This window comes from Plectropomus leopardus, chromosome 14 (genome assembly GCF_008729295.1).
Source record: "Plectropomus leopardus isolate mb chromosome 14, YSFRI_Pleo_2.0, whole genome shotgun sequence".
In the NCBI taxonomy this organism is placed as follows: Eukaryota; Metazoa; Chordata; class Actinopteri; order Perciformes; family Serranidae; genus Plectropomus; species Plectropomus leopardus.
The window spans coordinates 16,909,951-16,937,471 of record NC_056476.1 but is presented as its reverse complement, the minus strand read 5'-3'; the positions used below and the strand labels follow the sequence as shown (position 1 = coordinate 16,937,471).

The window sequence follows — 27,521 nt, the reverse complement described above, 5'->3', positions numbered from 1 at the left end:
ACAAGCTCATCTTCACCCAACCTGAAGTCGCCTTAAGAATATGAATTGGTCAGTCAAGTGGCTGAAGAGATGTTATACATCAAGGTACATTTATTTTTCTTATTCTTGTAATTAAATACATAGTGTAAGTGCAAATAGTTAAAGAGTCCAGGGTCTAAAGAACTACAGAGTATAGTTGAACATAGTACAAAGTTGGACAGTTATTCAAACAAGCTAAATATCACCAGATACTCCTTGTCTTCATAGTAGTTGTACAACAGTACCTTAAACATGAGCGTGTGTATTGTTCCTTATGGTTATACAAAAGCAAAACCCTACAATTACCACATCTAAGACGCATATTGTTAAATTATGTTGTGCTTGGAAACACCAAAAGGAAATCATTTTTGCTATGTATATATATGGACATATACTGAGAGAAGCCCTGTCTGCTAACTCAGAAACATGAAGCAGTATTTAACACTGGCAGCAGAGCACGTCTGTGGGCATTTAGCTTTTTTGTGCCGAACCATACAGTTTGTGGTAAGCACTGCAAAGCAAAAATGTAGCGTGATTTAAAAACTGCACAAAAGATATCAAATATTATTTACCCAAGGCTCGACTTCATGCACTTTAATAATAAGCAACACAAAAAAAGTCAGTTTCTTTTTTTGTTTTCTTAGGTTGTGTACTTGTCTACCTAGAAACAGGATTATGTACGTGTGACTGTGTGTGTTAGTGTGTAGACTGCTATAGACAGGGTGACGGTTTCTCCAGTGGATGCTTTTAGAGAATACCAAGATGACATAGCACTATGCCCCACAGATGACGACCAGGCTCTTCAACAGTGAGTGAGCTGCCTGACTCTGAGCTGGACTGGACTGTCAGCTTCATGGTGAGACAGACAGGTCTACTCCTCCTTCCTCTTGGCCCCGGGGATCTTCGCTTGGATCCTGTACACAGAAAACAGGCCTTAACACCACGTGTCCAACAAGGTATTTATTTTAGATTAAGTTGTGCTTATTCTACTTTATGTTAAACCTCCCGCTGTTTTCATACTCTCTTTTTATGGCAGTCCATAGAACTGACCGTCAGGTTTTACTAAAATTGGCAAATTGATAGTGGTTGGTCCAAAATACTGCAGGCGGACATTTTGGCATCTATTAATCCTTAAAAAACCAATACACATAATTTGTAAATATACACCAGTCTGTTAAAGTCAGTTAAACGGAGCAGCTGATCCATATTTAACTCCATGCAACCTGTTAACATGTGCAGCCTTTTTTAATTTGTCCTAAACAGACTTAATAGTCTGAGAAGCATTAAATTGAAGTCAGATTTTTGGACAAATCATCTTTTAGTACCCAAGCATTGCAGTTTGGTGTAAAGGTAGGTACACAGTATACATGCAGAGGTTGGTCTTATGTAGGAATATGGTTATTAGAGTGAATTAAGTTAATTTGTATTTTCCCAACAGGTTAAATCCAAGTAAAAAGACAGTATTAGGTTCAGTTTTGGTTTTAAGATGTATAACTTTAAAGATATGGACACTCAGGTTGGAATCAAACCTGCAGTTGATCCTTTGTAAATGGGGGGCCTGGTCTATCAGTTGAGCTACTGGGCGCCCCTAGATAAAATTTCTGTATAAATTTAGATCTCACAGATTAGAATTTATGACTATTTAATGATTTGTAATGCATGATATTTATAAACTTGCAGATTGTAAGGTTTGCTGAGCACAAATGCTCTTTTTAGCAAAACCCTGCGTACTCACAAGTACCTGGAAGCTGCAGTGTTATCAAGGAACAGCATGTTCTGCTCTTGAAATTGTTTGCTCTAGACTTTTCACTTTCTTTTTTTGTCTGTGGTGTAATTGAGGGTATGCACAGGTATAGGCGGTATACCCATCTATCTTTCAGAAAACATTAGAATGTATAGGGGAGTTACCCACTTCCTCCTTGGTAACCTACATCGATGATCACTACACCATTAAGTACTGTACTTGTTTGGCTTGGTGCTTACAGCTATATTTGTTTATATATCGCACATGAACTTTGAACAAAAATTCTGTGTGGCAAATACTCACTTCCCCACCACAGAGTTGACCTGGGTCCGTATTAGTCCCACGTACTGATCAATCTGTGCCTGAAAACAGAAGGAAAATGACAGTTGTAAATATCAGATAACCTTGTCTAAACCAGGGTTGACGGAGTTATTGTGATGCTCAAAGTCGTACCTGATGTTTCTCATAGACCACAGGCATGGTGAACATGGAGACCACAGCTGTGAAGGCACGCAAAGGGGATGGGAAAGGGATGGTTAATGTTAAAGTATTCTGACCTACAGTGGGAATTTGCTCAAACAGGAACACTCTTGTGTCAGCAGGGTCGTCAGCACACCCCGACACTTATCTAAGGTAAACTGGAAAAGTAAACAGGTACTGTACATGCACGACAGTAAAGTAAACATGCCAAATAAATGAATTGGATTCTGGCATAGTGATAAGGACACGCTGCATTTCTCATTAATGACACATTTGATATAATGTAGCTTTGTTGTGTTTATTCTGTTCATTGAGTCCTCTGAAGATTATTGAACTTCTGACACCCAAAAACTGAGCATGTGTGAGTCAGCAGCAGTGCTTGGAAAGTGTTGAATGGGACATGTAGTGAGTTGGGATGACCTCACCTAGGATGAGCAGCGTCAGGCCGTTGAAGAGAGCGCCCACGTAGGTCAGCAGCCACATCAAAACGGCAAACTGAAACACACACAGGCACGTTTTAATCTTTGTAAACTTCACGTCTGACAGTAAATACAAATATTTTGGCGCCTTAGTTCTTAGCTTTATGACACGTGTCAAAAAGCCCCACTAGTGGCCCCAAGAGGGAGATGTGATCTTATACTGTACCTGAAGGTGGTGCAGTTTAAAGAAACTGACAGATACTGTCATCTTTTGCTAGTGAAGCTTAAAGGCAAACAAGTGAGTTTGAAACAAACCTTCAAGGAGTCAACCAGATCTTGTACGAGGAAGAGCCTGCGGAGCTCCTTCATACAGGTGTTGGTGTACAGCAGGATTTTGTCGGCATATTTGCTAATCTGGTCCTGGGATAGAGCAATTTCGATCTCCAGGTAGGCTCTGTGGACAAAAACAGGGTCAGAAGTATAGACCTTTTTACTGTGTACGTTTTAATGAGATCCATAAACCGTCAGAAATCTCTTTTACTCACTTGAAAGGATGTCCCTCATCGGTCTTTTGCACGGCCTGTAGCACAGACTTGTAGATCCTGAAGCTGATGGTGGCAGAGAGGGCTGCCAGGGCTAAGTAGGCTCCAACACTGACCACACTGAACTGGGTCAGGGAGAAGAGGAGCAGAAGCACGCTGCTGAACACGGCCCCTGACTGCTTCACATTCCTCCAGTAGAGCAGGTCGATCGCTGCGAGGGAAGGATAGAACAAGGACAAACAGGGTTAGGACCCAGACACAGCCATGACCTGACCTCTCACTCTGTGACATGCAGGCCTGGGCATCCATAGACGTATCCATTTCAAAGTGGATTAGGCCACTGCAGCACGCTACACACCACACATTTGGGTCAAATATCTAGAAGCTGTTCACAACCCAGCGTCCTCAGAGATCCTCAGTTGTCACGTGATCCTGTTTTAACCCAGCTTCCTAACCTAGCTTTTCATTAGGTGAGAGTGAGCTGCGAGGTGGTGACGATTTGTCAGTTCGGTTTCTTTACTCCTATATATAGAGCGACCTTTGAAGAAGATAATAGCTGACTCTAACTTGTCGAGCAAGTCCCTGAGTCTGTGTTGCCACACTCCAGAAAGGTGGGACTTCACATTTACATCTGACGTGTACTTATCGTCAGTGGCACCTGGTCTGCTCTCATACGTATACAAACATACATGCAAAGCAGGCAGAGGGACCTGTGTGACACTGAAGGCACACCTGCACCTTCTGCTCTCAGAATTAATGATTGACCTATAGTTCGGTGAAGGCAGTAGCAGAAATAGAAGCACTATCAGCAGCTCATAGATAAAGGTTCAATGTGACCTGGCCAGACAAGCAGATCTGTGGTCAGTGATGACAATGCTTCAATGCGGTGTGTCATCAATGCAGTGAAACATCACGATTCCTCTAAACTTATAAAGGAACAAGCAGTTTAAATATACAGCATGCCTGCAGGCACTCTGTGCGTCCTGCTGCACCATTTTCCTTTTATTCTAACATTTTCTTGCTCACACTTCTTTGGGTGGTGGGGCCTGAAATCCAAAGCCACTAGCAAAGATGAGAGAGAGAAGTGATGAGGAGGATTAGCCCAGTGTACCATTACAGCCGACATGGTCCTCCTCTGGCAGTCGTCTGTGTCGGCTGGAAACACGGGCCTGTTTCCATGAGAACTGCTTGTTTCACCTCCACCACTGCATGTCTAACAGTCTTACCAGGGGTTACAGTTGTTTGTACAGACACCTGGAAATCCTTCATGTCAAGCAAAATCGTCATGTTAATGCAAACTTTTGTGCCTGTGAAGAAGAGAGAATCACGGCTGAGGTCTCTTGGGTGTCTTACTCTTCCTCTCTGAGCTGTCCGCCTGCCTGCCTGCTCTAATTTTAGCCGTGGAGCTGTGAGCAGCATAGTGATGACGGCCATCTTTACTCTCCACTAAAAGGCATCTGTGGATGCCAAAAAGGCAGGCTAACCCCAGGTGGCAGAAGAACCGACATTGTGATTAAGTGAATCTCTGCTATGCACACACTAACGCTCCTATACATGAAAATGAGATGTGTAATCTGTCTTTTCTTATCAGTTAACAGTGGTGACTTACAATACCTATCTGCCCCCCCCGCCCACACTATCAAATCAAAGACAGCACTCATTCAGAAACATTGGGATCCATGTGCCTTCTCTTCTGGACATGCACCACTCCCCACAGAAGCCATTGTTGCTGCCACAACTGACAAACTGTCCATGTGGCTGCTGATTTGCATGGAGATGCTCACACACACACACACAGACAGGCACAGGTAGCACATACAGCAGTTGTAACAACACACATCAGCAACAGACAGCTCTGCTAGAGACAGGTGTTGACCGGCGACAGCGACTGCGCCTTGTGATGTGCAGCACAGACTGCACGCAGACTGAAAAAAGCTTTAGCTAGTGCAGTAGAAGCGTGTACTGACCTGCGGCTCCCATGGCTGAACAGGGAAAGAGGCAGCTGCTTTATCCACGGACAAAAGGAGAGCAATGAAGGGGGAGTCCCCCCTGCACAGGAGGGGAGGGGCCACAGCCACACCAGCAAATCAGCATCCGCCTGCGCAGGGGGACTGGGGGGGGGGGGTCTGTGGGGTGCGGTTGCCAAAGAATCACATTGCAATCCAGCACACACACACTAACACACACATACAAACACTCTCTATGCGAGCTCTTTTATGCCGAGGCTTTTAAGCGCAGCCCTACTGACACGTGACGAAGTCTGCCAAGCAGCGACTAAAATAAAAGAATCAAAATGGAAAATGAAACCAGAGTCCACTTTATGTGCATCATGTGACTTCAGTAGCTACGGATAAGGCCGTCAACATCGCACGCTAATAAACCGCACAGACTGTAGCCATAATCTACCCCTCTATTAAAATGCTTCGGTGCTGAGCACCTGCCTGATGCAGTTACCATAGTTACCATGCTCCATTTTCTCTCTACCACTCACCAAGAGATGGAGAAGGAGGAAGGGAGGGGCCGAAAGTGGAAGAGACAGGGAGGGAGGGGAGAGAGCCTCCCTTTGGGAACAGAGAGAGATTCATTTGCTCCGAATCTGGGGAATCAGCAGCACATAATGTGTCTGTACAACCCCGACTCATGAAGACAGCCTCTCCCTTTATTGTGGAGCACAAAAGGACAATGGCAGGTTTAACACGAGGCCAGTTAGTTGTCAAGCCTTTTTCAAGAAAATGAGAGAGCTGATGTGTATTTACGACATAAAGATTGTTGACTGATAGAGTCACATTGCAAGCTTAGACTTTTACCAATTTGATTTCTGTTTAAAAGAATAAAAATGCTCAGTTGTCTGGTGCAGCTTGTTTACACAAGCTGACAGTTGGGGTGGCACTAAAAATTGTTTACATTTGATTATTGAAATAAAAAAATAAAAAATAGGAAAAATGACTATAAACTATAACTAAACTATATTCATAATTATTTTAATTACGTGTTACAAAAAAAAATTTTTTTTCCTCCAGTTTACTCCTCCAGTTTACAGCTTTTTTTTTTTACATTTCTTGTTGGGTTTTGGGGTTTGTCTGGATTTTTTTTTTTTTTTTTTTAACCTTTTTTTCCCTGTTGTCAGGTAATTTTATTGTCACTTTTACTAATTTCTTACTAATTTTTGGGCCACATCTGGTGAAATTGCTTGTTGCCTTCTCCCCATGTTTTGGCAAGAAATGAAACCAGTTTGAGATGTGAAACTTGCACGATGTTGAACCAGAGCACAGAGAAAGTACACATGCCAAGCTGTTTGTTGACATGACTCTTGCCTCTGCCATTCAACACATACAGTGAGCAAAAAAACAGAGCAAATGATTAACACCAGTGACAATAATATGATTCCCCCTCCCCCTTTTCTGTAGTGAAACTAGTTTAGCCTGACCTCATTAAATCACTGAAGACATCCTTGTGGCCTCAAACAAGCCATCATCCAGAGTGAGCAAACATGCAAAGGGACTTCTACGGCCAATATTCCCAACCTGAGACTCGAACTTGAACTTCAGGATGATTCGTTTAGATTAAATAGTGACTTTACTAATATCAAATTTATTATCAGAGTGATAGTTTTGAGTTTTTCATATAAATAGGAATGAGTTAGTTACTTAATATTAATGAATAGACAGTTGTTGGTGCTCACTTGGTGCTATCTCATTGATCAAGCAGGTTGTCAGAAATGAACAAATGGTGCCTGTTAACCAACACATTTGAAAACAAAACTACACTAAAAAAAGTTTCAACCCTCCAAACACCTTTAGTGTATTTCTAAAGCTGTATTCTTCTCTGACCACTCTATATATTATGTATTTGAATGATTTAAAGATATACTTTGCCGGATTTTCATAAAAAACATATATAGACCTATACAGAAGTAATCTCCCTCAGTCATCAGTTACGACCCACTAAAAGTGCATGGCAGTGTATTTTTCTGCAGAAGCTCTGCCCTCAGCCTGTCCAACAGGCACAGCCTGTATTTTTCTTATTTACTTCTTAAGCCTGTATTTAGTTTGTATTTTCTTATTTTCTGCTTAATTTGCTGTTTTCTGGATGTTAATGGCCATGAACACCCACAGCGTTCTGGTTATGTTGCGGCTTTATAAAAAGGTGAAAACCAGGTGCCAGGCTGTAAGCAGCAGGCATTCAAGATACACAGTGCAGAAAAATAACCACAAATATGGCAAGGGGAAATGTCAAACAAGAGTGAATCTGGAGTTGGCTTTTACTTTCACTTTTGCTGGCACGTGTGTTTATAACCAGCAACTGACAATCCTGCGTAGTATACTTTTAAACATTACATGTTTGTTAGGGGTTTATTTTGTTTTGTGTTTTTTGGTTAGAGGTCTCTATTAGAAAAAAATCCTGATCTCAATGAGACGACTTGGTTTAAGAATAGGATTACCATAAATACCGACACTTCAATATATTAACTAAGATTTAATAATTTAAGCACATTTAGAAACTGTAACCGACAATCCTGTATAGAATACATTTAAGCATCAATCAGTTATGTCAGAAAATCTGACCTATGCCTTTCTGAACTATCCCGGAGTTGTCAAAGACAAACTTCTGCCACATGATCAAATAATCACAGAGGATTTTTTTGTTGCTCCTAACAGCCTTTTCTTTGTCTCTGGGATATGAATCAACTTCTTACTTGGAGATTTTTAAAGTCAGATCTGTTTCTTGTGTACCCCCATACCCCCCTCCCCCTTTTAGGAGAAATAAGAAGCAAAATAACAAATCAGCAGGAGTTCTTTTGCTGTGCCCATAGGCTTCTCAGAGGTATCTGAAAACAGATAAAATACAAAGTTGAGACTTGTTCAAGTTCTCCTTTGGATCTCACTGTTACTCAAGTTATCACAAGTATTTGTTTTATTTGTTATCACAAAGATTACTGCAGTGAGAGAAGAAAATGGCCAAAATTTCATATTGATGTTACACTGAGCTCAGTGACGTTTGTCTGCGAGAAATAGGCTGGACAAAGGAGAGATCTTATTTTGAATTTTTATTTCCTCTGGGATGATTTGAAACAACCAGCAAATTAAACTGGTGTCTTCCTCAATGCAAAACATTGTAGTCACTAGGTTTGTTTGATGATCATGTATTTAGCTGCAAAACATCTCTTCTTCTCATCATGTTATCTGTGTGGTTTTATATATATATATATATATAGATATATATATTTAAGATGGTTAAGGGTAACTGCTCGATAAAACACTAATTAAGTGAACAAAGTAGAGATCTTTAGTTTTGAGCATTGTAAAACTTATTGGCTGCTGTGTGACATATTGTCCCCTTCGAATATATCCTGCATGACTCAGTTTTTGATATGTCTGCATCACTGTTTTATGATTCGTGAGTAGCTTGGTGGCAGTGAGTCAGGACTGTGCATGTGCACCGAGAATGACTAAACATAAAAATGCCTACAGCTTCAAGGTGATGTGCAAACATTCAGCTGCAGAAAACAAATCTGCTCAGTTTCTCTCTGCTCTGCTAACTGTATCAGCTTAATTTGATGCGTTCTTAATGTTGTCGACAGATCCCATCATAGGCTATCATTTTACAGTCTCGGTCAAATTAAATGGATAATGACTCAGTAGAATAATGAGAAATGAAAGTTTGTTATCAAGGTTATTTTTACAGAGCTGCACATCCACAATCAGTGACTGTGATTGTGTTGTTCTGTGTCAGAGTACAATAAGCAGCCCATATTTTGCATTTACACTGCTGAGCTAAACCTAAAAAGATGGAACATAATAAATCGCAATCAGTGTAGACGAAGTGACGCCATTTTCTCTCTTGGCCCCCTCTACTAGCCCTCCATGCTATGGAAACAGACAGACGGAGGATGCTCCTCTCTGGCCCAGTCTCTGCAAGGTGCCATGGCAGCCGAGGAGATAGGGCTGATGTAATCATGATGGGTGTGCCCTGGTTACCATGGAGACAGTCTTGTCAGTGCCGTCCGGATACTCTGACTACCTCGTTACACAAAAAAACAGATCATACGCCATATAAAACCAGCTCCCCTGCACGGTTGCAAAGTGGGGAGGGTAATGACACTGACACGCCTTAGTCCACAACACTAGCATCCACATTAACATGCACCCAAAACAGATGGCTCCCAGCACACCGGTGTGCGTACACTTATTTTACAAAACACCCACCAGCATCACTCGCCCCCTCTCCTCTTGTGTTTTTTTTTTTCTTTAATCGGACGCACACATGCAGCAGAAAGGATCTGTCATTAGGGCGTGTCCGTATGAAAGGAGGCGCAGGTAAACACTGCCGTTTGATCCCCCAACACTCGACAAAAGCAGACAAATGTACACATGCAAAGCACAGAAGAATGCGCACCTACACTGTCGTGAATATTTAACCTACATGCAGAGATAACAGTGCATCTGACAGCCACAAAACACAGGCAGACCAATGGGCAAATCACAGTAAACACATCAGTACCCTGGCCCTTCCAGCCGCTCCAGGAGCTTTCCTTCTTCACGTCTGCAGTGGCCTGCATGCTGGTGATCAGTAATGTCCCTGTTCTCTGTCTCTCTTTCTCTTTGTGGTCTCCGTTTTCTTCTTTGTCTCTCTCTTCAGTAGCACCGACTCACTCACTCATCCCAGAAAGGCATGAATGGTCAAAAAAAGGATGCGGGAGATAGGCTGAGAGGGAGGAAGGGAGGGAGGGAGGAAAGGTTTCCAAGGTGCTGCCGGCTCGCAGAGCTCACAGACTGATGCTGTGGAGCAGCGCTGGCTAGAACACAAGGAGCGGGGAAAGTGCGTATGTGTATGTCTGTGTGTGTGTGTGTGTGTGTGTGTGTGTGTGTGTGTGTGTGTGTGTGTGTGTGTGTGTGTGTGTGTGAGTGTGAGCACCGGGGGGGGGGGTGAGTCACACTGTAAACCACACACCACAGTTGCTGCTGCAGCAAACCATCCATGCAATGATTAAGAGCCTTGGGGGGTAAGAGGGTGGGTGGTGATGACTGAGACTTAACCTTTTTTTCTTGAAAGGGAAAGTACAGTAGCTTTCACAATAAAAGCCTGAACAGAGCATCACAACACAATGGTGAAAGAGGGGTACAAGCAGTGGGAGGGTTATCCCACATACGCTTTGATGAGACACCAAAGCATTGTCATATAATTTCAAGCATGCCGCTCTGGCTTCCCTTGTAGCTTCAGTGTAACATTTAATGCTACATTCTGTGCAACCTAAAGAGTCGTTTTAACAGTCTGATGTCATGTTGTACACCAGACAGGGTGCTGTGGCAATGTTTCCTTAAGCTGGAAAAATGGCCGGATTTGATATTGATGTTGCTAAGGAAAAATATGGCAAACATCCAGGTCTGTTGTTCTTTATTTGCACAGAACAATATTTAAGGCTGTAGCCAGAGTTTCAAATAGCTGTTTCCACTATGATGACTCACTGATAATTGAAGAGGCAAAGTGCTTATATTTAAAAAATTCATGACGAGAGAGACACTGTGCTTTACAGTACAATGCTCCTTGTTTGGTGCCCTGAGAATGCGTTTATGATTTCCTCGCTCAAATATATTTCTGATAGAAATTGGCCTGTAAAAGGACTGAAAACGCCATGTTTGAAAAGTTAGTGCAAAAGAAACAGCACTGTCATGGTGTTGTCAGCACTGAGTGGAAAACAAGTCCTTTCCAGTGTACGTCATTTTTCAATCCAATGAAAGCCATTAGTCCTGTCCCCCCCCCATCCTCCCCCCTGCAGACTGCCACACCTCACACCTTCTGCTCACTGCAGCCTTGACAGGCTTCGATGCCAATACCAACCACAGAAAAAAAAGATTTCCCTGGACCAGACTGAATGCTCCCCCATCACTGTTGCTATGGCAACTGGCGTGGAAGTGCACCATAATATCTGCTGGTCTTCAACTGAGCAACAAAGGTGAACTGCGCCCCCTTGTGGCGAAGAAAAAAACACATGTGACCTGCTTTTTTCAGTATTTCCAGAACCTTCTTACAGTCCATAAACAAACAAGGATGGACTCTTTTATTTATTTAATCACAGCAGCTCAAAACATTATATTGAAATTTGTGACTGACTCAGTTTTTACCAGGCTGTATCAGAAGTTGCGAGTTTCAGAAAAAACACTTTGGTTAAGATGTTTTAAAAAAAATTGTTTTTGCTTTTAAGTGTGAAATTCAAGAGGAAGTAGGAGGAGTGCCCCAGTTTTGACATCATATGATTATGTAAACCCACTGTTTACAAGGATAAAGAGAACAGCGTATAGACGTCAAAAAACCGAATGCCAACCCCAAATGTGCAGCTTAGACAGCTTTAACTCCTGCTGACTGCAACTGGCATGTCTAAATTTTCTAATCGCAGAGTGATGTAAGGAGCCAGATGCTATCATGATGCAGAGATTTCTTTTCTCTCAGCATCTGCAAATATTTGTGCTGTTTCCACTGAAAATGATGTCTACAGTTTAACAGTGTGGCTGCTGAGCGTCAGTCATAATGCATTGTCATAACTGAATCAGTGCATCCTCACGCTGCTTTTTTCTCTCTCACATGTTCCACCAGGGGGAAGCAGACCTCAGGAAAGCACAACTCTTCCCACCCTCCCAGCAGAAAACACACTCAGCAGTGGAACATCCCATCCTGTTTACTCTCCCGGCCTTGTCAACAAAAACAATGTCAAAGCACACCATGCAGGTATCTACCCAGAGGTAAACAAACACAATAACAGCGTTAGTGATTTCATTAGAAAAAAACTATCAGTGGTTTTCAAACCGTTTTTATCCCTCGATATGATGGGGAAGGCTTTGAACATAAATGCACATGCGATAAAGCGTCATCCGGGCATGAAGTCACATCAGCACACACGACTCTACCTGTTCCACAAGCTGACAGCACTATTTCTGGAAAGCCAGTACTCAAGATAGCAGTTTATAAGCCAAGGTGAAACCTCTGCAACAGTGAAAAGATTACAGACATGTTTTGTGAAATACTTCCACAAACAGGCAGCAACGATGTGTATTTTTTTAATCATAGAAAATTTTATCCTTTAGAAAACACCACATTCTGGGCAAAAGAGAAGATTTGTTAGAACTGACCTTTTTGTTTATCGAAGCCCTGCAGGATGATCGAGGCAGCAGACTTTCCCAGGTCTCCTTTTCCCTCACTGGTGTGCTTGTGCATGTCGTCCAGGTGGGGCCTCTCTGATCGCACCTCTGGGGGCACGGCAGCAGTGGGTGGCTTGGGTTTGGTGGGGCGATCCTCCTCTGTTTTAGCAGGAGTCTTGACCTTTTCTGCGATCAAGGGTTCAGCTGGCACCGTCTCAGCCGTACTGCGGGGAGGGACAGCGCTGGGAACCAGGGGAGAGGGAGGGCTGACTCCCTGTTTGGGGCCACTGAAGCCCTGCTCTCTCTTTGGGCTCTCTTCAGATGCAGACTCAATGAAGAGATCACTGTCAAGCTCTGCCTCTCTCTCCTCCCTCAGAATGCTGTAGGCTGTGGGTGGAGCATGGTTGCCTGCTAGGCCGAAACCACCCTTGGCAACTGGGGGATTGTCAAAGGGGTTGTTAGGCTGGCTGAAAGTGCCTGTGCTTTTAGGCGGCTGGGCAAATGGGTTGCTAGTGGCCTTTGGAGGCTCCTCAGACACCAGCTCGATCTCTGAGTCTCCAGACTCCGCGCTGCTGCCATCATGCTCCCTGCTGCCCGCCTTTGTGCTTGGACTGCTTTTGGCCGCTGCAGGCTTCACTGCATCAGCTTTGAACATGTCATGGGAAGGGAATTCTTTTTCTGTTCACAAAGAAATGCAAAGAAAAGTGGGCATTTAAGTCCTTATTCACATTACAAGCGTATATTATCAGCGCATATAACTTAAAGGAATACCTCACCCACAAAATGATCATTTGTACATCATTTACTCAACCTGTGTTACGTTTAATTTTTTGTCGGAAACTTTGTTTTGCATGCATGCCTCGATGGTGAACAAACAATTCAAAAATCTAGAAATTCTTGATGAATTGAAGTCATAAGGGTCAACATTTAACAACACTATAACATAACATCCATTTACAAACTGTCTCACAACTCATTTGCCCAGTTGCTTGCTCAGTACTTCCCAAACACATGTATTTTCATGAAAACCTTACTATTAAAATTTAACTTAAAGTGAGTGTGCCTATACTCTCTTGAAGGCCAGACTCAATTTACAAAAATTGTCATTTTACCTCGCTGAACACAGAAGCAGCTGGTCTAATGCTGCCTGGAGTAGTAGTTTGTTTGTATTATTGTGTGACTTTGGTTAATCTTACCCTTTAAAACACTGAAGTCATACAATAACACACAGAAACAAACTGATTGAGGCAGTGATAGACCAGCAGCTCCTGTGTCCAGCAAGCTAAAAGTATTGTTTTTGTTAATAGAGTCTGGCTTTGAAGAGACCATTGACAAGTTTCAGTTTCAGTTCAGTTCCCTGTCAGACAGAGCTGTCTGTTTGAGAAGTACTGAACATGACTGGATAAATGAGAGTTAGATTATACTGCATGAGTTGTGTGTAAATGTGAAAATGGATGCTATGATACAGTTTTGCTGTTGTTAAACACGGTCCCCCAGCTCAGCAAGAAGTTTCTTTGTGTACAGATTCTTTGTTCTCTTCCAGAGCTCAAGGTAAAACAGGGTGAGTATTTGATATACACACAATCATTTTGTGAATGAAGTATTCATTAAAAGCCAACCTATGTAGCTTTTGAAAGAAGAAACAATTCAATCTTGCTTGTACAAATCAAATGATTACTTTTCTCTATTCAGTTTTTTACATTTTACTTGCTCTAATATGACTAGTGGCTTATGGTGGCTAATATTGGCTAATGTTAACAAACTTTGGATAGTTATTGTTGTATAAATGCTGTAACCAAGCCCATTTTCTGACTTTATGAAGTTATTTGATTGGTCAGATATTTTATTCACTTCCATATGATTGTTATGTATATTAGATTATATTATTATATTATATATTGAAAGCAGCAGCAATGTAGAATTGAGAACACATTTCACACATTTTCCTCATATCGTGCAGCCCTATATCTCAATATGAAATCCCATATATACCATGATGCGTAATTTTATCTACATCACCAACTTCTATATCTGACCAAGCGACAGGTGTGTTTGCGTATGTGTGCTGTGCCTACGTGTTGGTGAAGCGTTGGGAGTGGAAGCTGGGCTGTCGTCCTCTGGCTCTGATAGCGTCACGGTGGGAACCCCCTGCAAGCCCACACTGAGGACGTTTTCACGGTCAGACACACTGACTGGAGGGGGTTGTTGCTGCGGCTCAGCTTTGGCGGCTGGAGGCTGGGATTCGGTCAGGGTGATCTTCACCGGGCTGGCCGTCTGTGGGGTGCCACCCAGGTTTCTGTAGGAGCGGTAGTCTGACAGCTCTTCATCAGATGGCTCCTCCACATAGGGGAAAGAGTGTGAGCCCAGTGCTGGACCGAGGTTTTCCTCTTCCTCCTCATCATCCTCATCTTTCCCGGGGTTTTTATCCATGTAGCTGCCCAGTGAGTCACCACCAGTGGTGCCTGTGTCCACCAGGCTGTGCTGGTCACGGCGCTCATCCCCGTGGCTGATGTCCATGTAGTTGTAGGATTCTGTCTTATCTGTGCCAAACAGAGATTTTGGCATGTCATCAGCCAGGTCAGAAGTCATCTTGGTGCTTGAGCTGAAGCTGTAGTTGTCGCTGGAGAAGTCATCCAGGGCAGAGGAGCCAGAGGAGGGCTTGGATGGTTTCAGGTCGTCCGAAAGGTAGGAGGCCTCTCGACCTGATGTGAAGCTCTGATTTGACATCAGGGAAGTGTAGACATCACCATCGTCATTCATAGGCTTCCTAAACAGGCCAGACATGGAGTCATCTGCCGAGATTGACAGGAAGAGAGAGAACTGAGACTCAGTGATGTTACACACAAGAATGACAGCAGTCTCTGTGTCACGATCAAATCAAATCAGCTTGTGCCTGAGATGTCTGATTAATGAAAACATCCAGTTAAACAACGTGACGCTTCAGCTGGCGCTGCTGCCAGGGAGAAGGGCTGTGGCACTGCACAGTCAGACTGAGCGCTTGTCTGTAGAGATCAGTGAGGCAGCAGTAACAGAGGGTACTTGTACCCAGCGAGGGACAAAGGGGGATTGTTCAGACCCCGAAAACCACAGTGCCACAACCAGAGTCTGTTCTAAATCATGCAGGCACAAGGCTTTCTCTAGTCACATCTCTGCTCTGTAATCACTAATCCTGCACCTCCCCCAAGGGCGTACGTTGTGTCTTAACATTGGAGGAAACACATATTAAACTGGGTTTGGGAGTTCTCTACCAGAACATTTTTTGAGCATCAAACACTTAATTTCTCGCATTCTGGTGAATTTTTATACACTAATTTTTGCCTTTTCTGCATCAGTCTATGGTGTAAATGTCTTCAATTTAGTCAAAATTAAAGTCCTCTGCTACTGATGATAATACTTATTATTGGAAGGGCAAATGCACACTCTCAAAATATAGAATGGGATATATCCCCCTGAAATCTATACCTATGACCCCCAACAAATTAGTGTCATCAAAACAAACCCACACATATGAACAATATACTGTTAGGTGCATGCTACTCTCTCCAAAGTTGTAATGAAGCTAAACCAGGTTGACAAAACTCTTCCATGATATATGTGTAAAGTAATAATTTTAAACACAGCATGCTAGCCGTGATATTTAACACACACCAATAACTGAATTAACACTAATTACAGTAATACAATTGTCATGCTGACAGTGTTTTCAGCCACTATTAGGAATTACAAAGCGACAGATGTTAGCTATGAATTTGTGTGTGCTCTGCTGTAAAATATCACTCAACATCTCACAGAATAATTTGTTGCAGTGCTGCAGGGAAACGATAAGGATGCTCATATTACAGATGACTTGCAAAACAGGAAGAGGCGGACTTGATAGGGATGTTATTTCAAATCATTTAGTCAGAAGTCAAGGTCAAGAAGTCAGATTTGTTGACTTAATCTTGCAACTCCGCTTACAAACACGCAATGCCTTATGTACATACACAAATACACAAGCACAAACATAGTACTCACACACTACACACCACCACACATCTGATGCTAGTATTTGTTTTGCTCTGTGTACAAGTTGGAGTTTGTACTTCCACATACTGAGCTCCTCCTCCTGCTCTCTAGCCCTGTTTCTCCCAGGGCAGCGGCGGTGCTATAAATAGGTTGGGTCCAGCTGCTGGGCTGGATGAGGGGGGAAGATTTAAAATAGCAGCCTTAGGGTTAGCTCTGGAGGATGCAGACTGACTGACAGAAGACCCAACAGGTCAGGACGTCCCGTCCCTCCCTTCGCTTCCTCTAAAAAGCCCCACCACCCTTCCCTTCTGCTGCCCTTCCTACTGCTGCTCCCTCAGTCATTAACAATACATCATACCGCAGTACAATGGTACAAACACTACACACCCATGCTGGGACATGGAGGGGCATGAAGGAGAAAGCAAAGCAGGCGCCTGAGCTTTAGATTATTTTGTATCTAATAATTTCTTGTAGATCTGAACTGCCTGTGGATCTGAGCAGCACAGCTGTTGATCCAGTTCAGCGACATGAATGCCCTTGATGTACTGCTAAAACGAACCAGTGTATAATCCTCTTTGCGTACTACTGTCGTATAGATCCCATCAGCCATCGCCCTGGCAACACCATCATAATCTTACACTCTCTGATTCACTGTATAAATACATAGTGTGCAGATGTGGGAAGCACTTAGGGCCACTACAAACTGTGAAAAGAGGTGATGTGCGGAGCTGCGAGCTGCCAGTAATCCTGTTGACTGTAGGCAACACGCCCCCTCTCGCTTTATTAACCCATTCTACGAAACAACACAGATAAACTCACCAGCAGTTGCGTAAGGCACATGTACAGAGAACGAGGCTGGTGTTCGTCTTTAACTGCCATGAGGGCAGCCACTCTGAGCAGATACTTGACAAAGTTAGTGTGGTGAGATCGAGGGTATTTTGAATCTGCTGATATGTCGTAGCACCCAGACACTGCAGGAAACAAACCCCACAAGGCTGAAACAAATGCTTTGCTGCGCTCAGATGGGATTGGACCTGACAACAGAGGAATTCTCAGCTCACACTGTAGCCACACAACATAATCATGTCACTGAAGGGATGGTGCAGTTAAATAAGTCCCGGTGGATGTGCTGTGAAGGGGCAGTCCTTTTGTTGTCCTCTGTGCAGCCAGTGCGGTTCCGAAACTAATGCAGCCTGACAATGTGAGCTACACCGAGGCATGGGCTCCTCATTATCAGGCTGCAGACAAAAACGTGTGAGCACAGGCGATATCAAAGGAGCCGGAGTTGCAAAATGAATATATTACCACTCTCAAATTAAAGGGTTTACTGAGCTGCATGTGGGACCCCATGCACAGCAGGGTTTACTCCCTTGAAGACACTTACTGATCCACTGCAGTTTTTCCAGTATGGAATAAAAAAAAAACTAATGTGATAGCAAATGGAATTTAAAATCGATCCAAATATCACTCGCAAACAGTTGTTTGCTAGTGTCGAGAACATTGTGTTGCAGTCCTCTGCAAAGGCAGAAGAGATGCTGCTGAATTTCAGTGTAATATTCTGTCGGTCCAAGCACACAGCATCATTAACCTTTTGAAACCTGGATCAACATCAGTTTTCTTGTGCTGCATTCAGAGACCTTTCACAAGTATTTAAACATTTGATACGTGGAAAAATTGGTTTGGTCTTCAAAAAAAAACACACACGAGAAAGGGCAACGAGCCAACTTGGCATACAATGTCCCGCCGATTGCAAAAACATCAATGAAAGGTGACAAAACAACGCTCTCTTTTCATGTACGTTACGTTGGGGTTTTCTACCCAGAATTTTTAATATTGGTATTCAGCCTATAATGGCTTACCCAATTCATTGTCTATGGAGCAGCCCCAAATGTCAAACTTTATTACAATTTTTAGCTAGTTTTAGCATTCTAGCTTTTAAAATTTGGTTGTTTGGAGTTGTTCATGTTTACTAATATTTTTTGGACTGTCTTAGACCAGAGGAATTATGTATGAATTTTGAAAATGTGTCTAGTTCCCCTTTAATCTCATATGTAGTTTAACTTTATTTCTAAATATCTGTTAACTTACTGCAGTGTAATGACTCCATTACTCTGTCCCTGACCCTCTCGACTGTGGTGTTACCTTTCAGGACTTCTCTTTCACTCCATGACCTCGTGAAAAGCAATCCATCAAGATACTTAATGTGCTCTTCTTTCAGAGCCATCTGCGCCTTGACGTTGAATAATATGCTGTGGCTTTAAAATTTTAGGCATAAATTGATCTTTTTACAGGGAAGTGCACAATACTTTATTTCAAAAGATTTTTAAAAAAAAACAGAAGATGATTTTGGAAACATGGCCATCAGTTACTTTATTATAGTATTCAGTTAGTTATTATAAAATAATTAAATTAGCCACTTATATTACTTTAAGAAAGTCTAGGAGATGAGAAAAAAAACATCTTTTCCCAGCACAAACTATAGGTTTTCCTGGTAATATTTATTTTCTTCTACCTGTAATTTGGTGTAAAATGTATTTTATAATGTTGACATAAATATGTTTTTTGAAATAACATATTTCATACAGAAGTAATATGTTTATGGAGAGTGGCAGAGTCCTGTATCAAGTCCCTTACTTACTTTTTGTAAGTTAGTATTGGCAAAGTTACTTTGAAATATAATAGGTTACAGGTTACTAGTTACACTGTTAAAAGTATAATAAATGGTTTGATATCAAGAATTTTAATGTTGACAGCATTTTCACTGCTGGTAAAGAAGCTTCACACTGTGCAGCAATGCCTGAGCACTTTTTGGATCTCAGAAGGAAAATATTGTTGAATTTCAGTGAAGTCGCAGAACATGACATTAGGCTTGGGCAGTATCTATAAATTCATACCGCCATACCTTTCTGGAATTTCACTAGGTATATGACCAGTGTGTGGCGCTACTACCCACCCCTGTTTTCATACACTCACAAGTTATCAACAAAAGGTAATATAAATAGAGAGCGAGATTCATACACTTTCTGAGTTCATGTTTCTGTCTTTTACTAAAACTAAGACTTCTGTGTTGCATGACCTGCAGCTTTTTATTTTGCCATGCTGCACAGCCGCAGCACAGTAGACAAACTTCATAAATGAATGGAGTTTGTACTGTTAAATGTGATAATACAGCAGTTATAACCGTAGGCAGCACTGCAGCAGCGCTGTAGCAACAAACGCTGCCAATGTGAACACACACTGCTCACACATGCAGTGTGGCCTGGGCGTAACCTCCAGGGCACATGATGTGCACTGCATGCAAAAGATCCTCAACACGGCCTCTCCAGTGGGAAGTTAATAGAAAGATGAGGGTCTGTATTTTTGACGGTATTTAAAATCCCACTGTCGGAATTTCTAAAAACCCTGGTATACTGTGATAGCGTGATACTGCTCATGCCTTCTTAACATGTCTCTTGTTTGCCAAGCTTGTAGGAGAACTACAATGGCCAATGTGAACTGACCTATCTAGAGCCAGTATTTGGTTTGTCTGCTCCGAGCTGCTGCAGGAATAACATTACAGACTCTGTGGAAGAGGAGCCACTCTGTGTGTAAATATAAACGGCTCCTTAGGTAAAGTAATAAGGTAATAAAAAACATAACAACTTATATTTTTCAGATGATTATAAATTAAAGAAAACATTTCTGCCAATAGCTGCCTCTAAATTCGACACACTGAACCTTTAATTACATGTAATTAGTAACTCTCCGACACTTGTTACAGTTGAACTGAAGCACCTTTCAGACTATTAATGGACTCTGGCTTTTAAAGCTTTGGTTATGACGTTTGTTATCATAATGTATTGATTACAATATCCATGGCTGTACAAATACACGAATACTAGTCACTAAGTCTTCCACTTAAAGAAGAGGATAATGGAGAGCACAGGGACAGTCTTTACTAAGAGCTGAGGCACAACAAAACTACTTGCAGCAGGGGTCGATAGGAGAACAGCTGCGCTGAGGGATTCAACTGCCCTGAGCTGCATTGATCCAAAACAACGAGGCCCCACAATTACTCTGAGAAACATCAGTGTATCTACTATTGCTAAAAAAAATCACTGAAGGCCACACAGTACAAATGTTGTTCCAGCAGCCTTTGTCAACGTTAAATCAATGTAGAGACAGTTTAAATAAAAGCTAATCTGCCCCCATTCTGATTCTGAAGCCGTGGTATGTACAGTACCTGTCTCCCACTATATTGATTTGTATTTTTCTAGCTTGGAAAGAGCTTTATGGATGAATGAAGAGGATGTGGGAGGATCCAGACAGAGTGTCTGCGAGCTGTCTGCTTTGGGTCAAAGCTGTCAATTCAGTGTGACTTTGGATTGGCATTGTACTTTCATGGTGCTGGCAGAGCTTGGTGTTAAAGAGTACAGACACGGGCAGGGAGGCGGGCTAGCATAGGCTACAAAAACCAACACAAAAAAAATTAGACGGACTAACACTGTTAAAAGCATCTCTGCTGATAATAGCTCTAATCCCATGAGCAGTTTTGCAATACTCTGCTCGGGGATTACTCTGTGCCCACAGGCGAGAGAGCTGGACAGAGGCAGTGAGATCGTAAATATAGCATCATATTTCACATACTAGCTTTTAATTGTTTACAGGGTAAACACAGGGGATCAGAAGACATCAGAAATGATGATTTATTGATATGATGATAGCAGTAAAGCTTTGTTATTGTCCCCTGCAGTGGAGCTTTTTTGAGCAGGGTCTTTCACGCTTTTATCCGTCCTTTTATAACTCAGCATTAGCTAATTGGTCCTGGAGACAGATGAAGATAAATGAGATTGCAAACCTGGTGATAACACACAGGATGAGCACTCAAAATCATAGAGAAAACAGACGCATTAATGTATTGTGCACCCTTTCATTTGTATTTAATTTTTTGGGTAAAAAAGGCAATGACCAACTTGGCAAAATATGTCCCACAAATTGCAAGAAATTAGTCAAAGGTGACAAGAAAATTACTTAAAAAGTTGTTTTTAAAACAAAGGGAAGATACAAAAACAGGAAAAATGTCCAGAAAACTATATTTGTAATTATAATAATTTTATATTTAAAACTATGTTACAGGAAAAAAACATAAAATGTATAAAATGAATACATAGATTTTTAGCACTTTCCATGGTCATTTTTTTGTTTGTATTTTACTTTTTCTAATTTTGTATTTATTTATTTTACTTATTTTCAATCATTTGTAACAGTTTTACTAATATATTGCACATTTTTGGGCCATGTCTTGTTAGATGCATTCTCCCCATGTTTTTTTTTAAAGAAATCAAACCACATTGCCCAGATTATAAAGGGTTAACAACACAGAAGTACATGCAGACACTAGCTCCCACCTGGGAGTTGCTCCTCTGCTGACCACTGACATTGAAGTGCTTCTGTCAGTCAGATACTGGATTAAAGGTGAAGGAAAACAGGGTACTTTGTATTTCCTGTTTTTCCCTCACAGTCTGGCCATTTGAACTATCGTCCTCCTCATCACAGCCTTGGCTCTCTTTGCCATTAAGCTGCTCCTCCCTCCTCCTCCTCCTCTTCCACTCCTGTATTATCTTGCATCTTTATCATCTGGTCTTAAAAGACCTAGCACTGCTCGGCCCCCTGGGAACAGGAGCTAAAGGCACAAATGCACCGCGCTGGCTTATGCAGTCCAGCCGAGTCCACTAAGTGCTTTCTCTATCTGACAGATATGGAAAGGACCCAGCCAGACATTATGCTGTCTCATCCTTGCCACTGACGATACGCTGAAATGGAGAAAGACTTGGGTCTAATCCACCTATCAGGGACTGGACTGTCGGAGAACGTTTCTCATGACTGATGCACTTTGTCAAGATGTGATGAAGTAACCATTATAATGCACTATGAGGAGTTACAAAGAGCTTGTTGGGAAAAAAGGATGTCAAAGCAATTGCTTGTGTACAATATGCACTTAGTTGTTTTCTTTTGTGCCAGACAGCAAGGGAGGCTATTAGACGCACCATGTGCTAAAAACAAGCTGTGGGATTTTCACAGCACACTTGGATGTCGTCGTGATGCTGCAAATTCTTTCACAACTTTCTTTCTCATGAAACCCTCCCAGAATGGGAAGCTTTTTAGGATAAAAGAGGCGATACTGGCTGTGATCTCAGGCTATAAGTCTCTGTCCTGTGGTAATTCGATGCAGCCGAAATCAGCATTATCAGCGTCCTGCGGGTAGATCACTGTTGTGAACAAGATTTAGGACAGGCATGGATCAATTACCTAGGGAGGCAATTCTAGACATCTTCAAGAGATACTATTTCACAGTTCAGACTGTTCAAAGGCCAAACTTCTTTTCTGCCCTCAGTAATCTTTAAAGGGCCACTGTGTAGGGGGACATATTGGCAGAAATAGAATATAATATAAAAGTATTTTTTCTGCAGCGTATAGTCACCTGAAAGTAATAATTGTTGTGTTTTTGTTGTTTTTTTACCATAGAATGAGCCATCTATGTCTACATATGGAGCGACTTCTTTCCATGGAGATCTTCATGTTGCATCGTCATGTTTCTGCAGTAGCCCAGAGCAGACAAACAAAACACTGGCTCTAGATAGGACGGTTTGTGTTTTCATTTCAGCCTCCATAGTTAGCAGTCCCTCCGTGATGAGCCAAACAGCACTGGAAAAACACTTATTTTAAACGTGAAACTGCTTTATTCAGTGTTTTTACCACTTTAAATCACAGGATCTGTCTGTTTTGGAGAGGAGCAGACCTCTGTGGTTAATTCGGCTCTGGGTAAAACAAACCTCCCAAATGTCTGGATTTCAGGTTACAATTGAAAAAAGGTGAGCACATATTAACAGATGCTGGACTAGTCTCTGACGAGCTGAACATCAAAGAAGAAACACTAATTTGTAATGTGAAACTGTTGCCTGACATCAGACAACACTGTCAACTTGTTACAGTTAATTTCCATCTTCAGTCTGACATCGCGTCCACTCTAACAGATTTCTGTGGGTGAGGGTGATTCAGTTTACCCTAACCAATCACTATCCACCTGAATCTTTTTTCACTCACCCTGATGCTTTGCCAAACAGCTCACCTCCAACAGGTAAACAGCTTTTACCTGCCGTGCTGTGTGATGGAAAAACACTAACTGCATAATAACGGCTCACCTTTAGCCATGGCTCAGCCCGCTGGCACCTCTTGAAAACTCTTGACAACAGAATGATAACGCCGTTACTCCTGCCCATGGCGCTTAATTAATCGCGGTTAATTGTTAGTCACCCCCACGGCGCTCACTGGTTGTGTTTCAACTGAGAAATGGTTGTTTTCATGTCACAACGCCAGACCGGAATCAGTCAGCTCAAACTCAGTTGACTGGACAGATTCAAAGACCCAGGCTGCTTTATTCTGAGTTTTTCTTGGTTTAAATCACCTGGTTTGTCTGCTGTGCAGAGGAAGAGACCTTTGTGGATAATTTGTCTCCTGGTAAAAACTTCCTGAACAATGACCACTGAAGGAATTCTAACCGGGAGCAGTTTTAGCTGGTTGCAATCTTAAATCCTCGCTGACATATGCCACTAAATTTTACACACTGGACCTTTAAGTTCCCAAAACTAGAAATGTAATTTTGCGATTATCCATGAGCAGAGCAGAGAAGGAAAGTTTGTTACAAAGGAGGTGTTTGAGAGTGAACGTCGTTGACGATTAGAGCAGACTATAACATGTCTGGTCATGAGGAAAATGTCCAGTCTGCCCTACTAGATGTGATGAGATCTGCGCTGTTCCCACCAAGAACCTAAGTGACAGAGTGGATTATTTCGCTGGTGTGAACATGGCTCAGCGGGAGCCACAGCAATGAGAGATGGCTATTCTTTCCATTTTTACAAATCAAAACATCCTCTGTGTGTGTGTGTGTGTGTGTGTGTGCACCTACACAAGAAGCTTGTCTGGCATACTTTCATTGAAAGAGCATGTGCTTTGTTTTCTTTTTCTCGAAAGCAAGGCCAAACATCGACAAGTCAGTTCATTACTTAACATATATTTTACAGTCAGTGTGCTTGAAAAGGATCTTTTTTAGCTTCTGTTTTGACTTTTTTCCAATAGCAACACTTTCAGGTTATACTAAATTCGGTCCCTCAAAGGATTCAAGTCTAATTTATGCATTCAATATTGCTCTTGTCTTTTTTCTTGTTTTTGACCATCAGCAGCCAGTCAAATGAGAAAGGCCTCAGCAGCAAAGAGAGGAAACTAGGCAGCCTTTTTTTTTTTAAACATCAACTCATGAATTTTTCAGTGAATTCGTGAATGAAAGTACAGGGCTCTAGTTTTGCTAGCCAAGCGAATAGTGAGGCCTGTTCCTTGAGGATTAAAAATAGCAGCATGAGTCGAGCTGTGCTGAGAAGAGTGACGGACTTAGAACTGAGGTCTGCATGATGTTCCCACTAAAAACATACCTCCAGCATCCAATAACATATCTACATCATTATCAACAGCACCAAAACAGGAATGTAGAATTCCTGTCATCATGCATGCTACTTGTTACAAGACAAACCCTTATGGTCAAGTTGATAAACTGTAGGATTTAATCAGAGGTGTTGTTTTTGTTTCAACATTGAGGGCGACACATGAAATGGAGGGTACTTAATTTCCTGCATTCTGGGGATTTTTTATGCACCAATATGAGCCTTTTCTGCATCAGTTTATGGTGTAAATGGATTTAATTTTGTCAACATTATCTGCTACTTTCATGTTTTTATTTGGGCAGACAAAGGCACATGTTCTAAAATATTGAGGGGAGCATGCCCCCTGCATTCCCCCCCAAATCTACAGCTATGGATTTCATCATTTTTCACCCAGTCAGTGGCTATGAAAGTGAGGCAGTGATCTGTTTATCTTTAGGAATGTGCACCCAACATGTTGCACAGATGCACTGTAATACCTTTTTCTGTGCATTGGGAAATGCAGAAATAGGTAGTTTATGTATAATTTAGGTGTCATGTAAAAGGAAAGACGCATTTTAAAAATGGAACTCTATTGTTTGACAGTTTTTCCAACATTTAAAGCACTATTTTACCATTAATTAAATCTTAAAATCTAGTTGTACAAATAGTATAGTCAAACCCTGTTAACTGTCTCACAGGATAGTTAATACCTGTGTTTTTTCAGTTAACCCTTTAAGGTAATTGGTTTTATTTCTTTCAAAAACATGGGGATAAGGCAATGAGGAACTTAACTCATACACAAGGCTCAAAAATTAGAAAGAAATTTGTATAAAAAAATAATAAAATAATAAATATAATAATAATAAATAAATAAAAATAAATAGAGTTAAAAGAAAATAACCTGAAAATAAGCACCAAAAAAAAAAAAGAAAAAAACCCAATTACACAAAAAAGGATTTTTTTCCCCTTTACTATAATTTTGAATATAGAATTATGGAAAATATGAGTATAGTTTTGTGAACTTTTCCCCTTCCCCCGGCACACTTTTTTTTTTTTTTTGTCAACTTCAACTCAATTTTGAGGTTGTTTCCTTGTCAATGGTCATTGCTTCTGTCCCTCCCTTTTTTTTTCAAAGATATTAAACCCATTTGCTCAGGTTTGAAATGGGTGTTGTATGTAAAGTAGTAAGTTATGTAAAATGCCAAAATATTTCTTATTTTTCTTCATATATTTTCTTGCAATTATACATTTATTTAACATATTATTGACCGGATTTCTTTGTATTTGTTTTCTTCTGAAATTACAGAAAGTACAAGTACTTTTGTCATAAAAAATACCTGAGTTTTTACAGTTTATTCTTGTAATATTAATATGATTTTCCTTTCATCTTGAAATACAGGATCATGTAAATATTTGGGGGAAAACTATATATATATATATATATATATTACAGTTACATTAAAACTGCAGATATTTTAGGCCTGTATGTGGAGCTACAGGCCATTTAAAGTTCAATGGGCTATTTGTTAATGCATGCTGCATCATCATCATCAACTAAAGAGCTGTGTGTGAGTGTGGGGAAAACAATGGCTCATAATAGACGTTTTATAGCTATCATAAGCTAAAGCACTCACCAAGTTTGCATGGATTTACTTTTGAGGATGCCTAATATTATTCCCTTCTGCAGCACTGTAGTCACAGTTGACTTACTATCATGCTATGGAAGTTACTCGCTTGCATTTTTGTTTTGTGTTTTGAATCCCAGAAGTTTTAAAGCCAGGCCGCCTGCCGTAACGCTAAATCTGTGACAAATGGACACTGCTGCGTCTCTCTCGCGCTGTATTTACTCAAATGCCGGCATGTGTTTGTCAAAAGATGGCCAAATTGAACCCAAATGTGGCTGAAATACCATGATTGGTAAATCGGGAGACTTAACTGCCCGCTTTACCTGTAGATGCAGTTTCCATAGCAACGGGAGGCCTTTTCCCGTCCTCCTGGAAAGGATGAAATTGTTGATCCAGGTCGGCCGACACGTCGCCGCCTCTCGGCTTAAAATCCTCACGTAGCTCGTCGAACCGGGTCGATGTGTTCCCAAACAGGCCGTTTCTCTCATAATCATCCCCAAACCACTTCCCCTCCGAGCCTAGCTCCTCACCGGGCTGAGCAGACATGCTTTTTCCTGTTATAGGACACAAGGTACACTAGCTACACGGCTTCTTGTTCTTCTTCTCTGCCGGCTGGTACTGTAAATGATTCACGCGAGGATGGGAGACAACAACACACAACAATGCAGCTCCTGGCTGACGTCTGTCAACTCGAGCCCAGGGTTTGTAGACGCCACAGAGGAGGCGGTGCGGTCGGTCGGTCGGTCGGTTGGGGAGCAAGAGGAGAGGAGTGAGGTTGATTGTTTTAGTTCACTGCTCCAGCGGTGACGTCATGGTGTCCGCGAGGCTAGGGGTTGGCACTTTATTTGGGGCAGAGTCAAACACGAGCGGCATTTTCGGCGTGATAATGAAGTCAAGTGTTTGACATTGACGGGGTGAATGACAGTGCATGCTTGGTGTGGTGAAACAGGCTGCAGTGACTCTACAGAGAAGTCAGTGAAATTAGACGCATGGTCCAGAGGACAGACAGAGGAATATCCAGCTCGATAATAGCCTACTAACTGCAGATGATTACAAAAAAAAAAAAAAAATCGCAGTTTTTAAGTGTTATATTATACAAAA

The 27,521-nt window shown here is 41.7% G+C and overlaps 1 protein-coding gene across 1 annotated transcript; it reads right to left on the bottom strand.

Annotated features, from left to right (window-relative positions):
• Positions 1 to 58: 58 nt before the first annotated feature.
• Positions 59 to 27,194, bottom strand: rtn1a (reticulon 1a). Its single transcript, XM_042500535.1, has 9 exons — positions 26,744 to 27,194; positions 14,413 to 15,129; positions 12,329 to 13,015; positions 3,207 to 3,414; positions 2,977 to 3,115; positions 2,668 to 2,737; positions 2,216 to 2,262; positions 2,066 to 2,124; positions 59 to 932 (listed from the first exon to the last, which is right to left on the bottom strand). Exons 1-9 carry the CDS (start codon positions 26,964 to 26,966, stop codon positions 890 to 892), a joined length of 2,193 nt encoding a protein of 730 aa, XP_042356469.1. The 5' UTR covers positions 26,967 to 27,194; the 3' UTR covers positions 59 to 889.
• Positions 27,195 to 27,521: the final 327 nt, after the last annotated feature.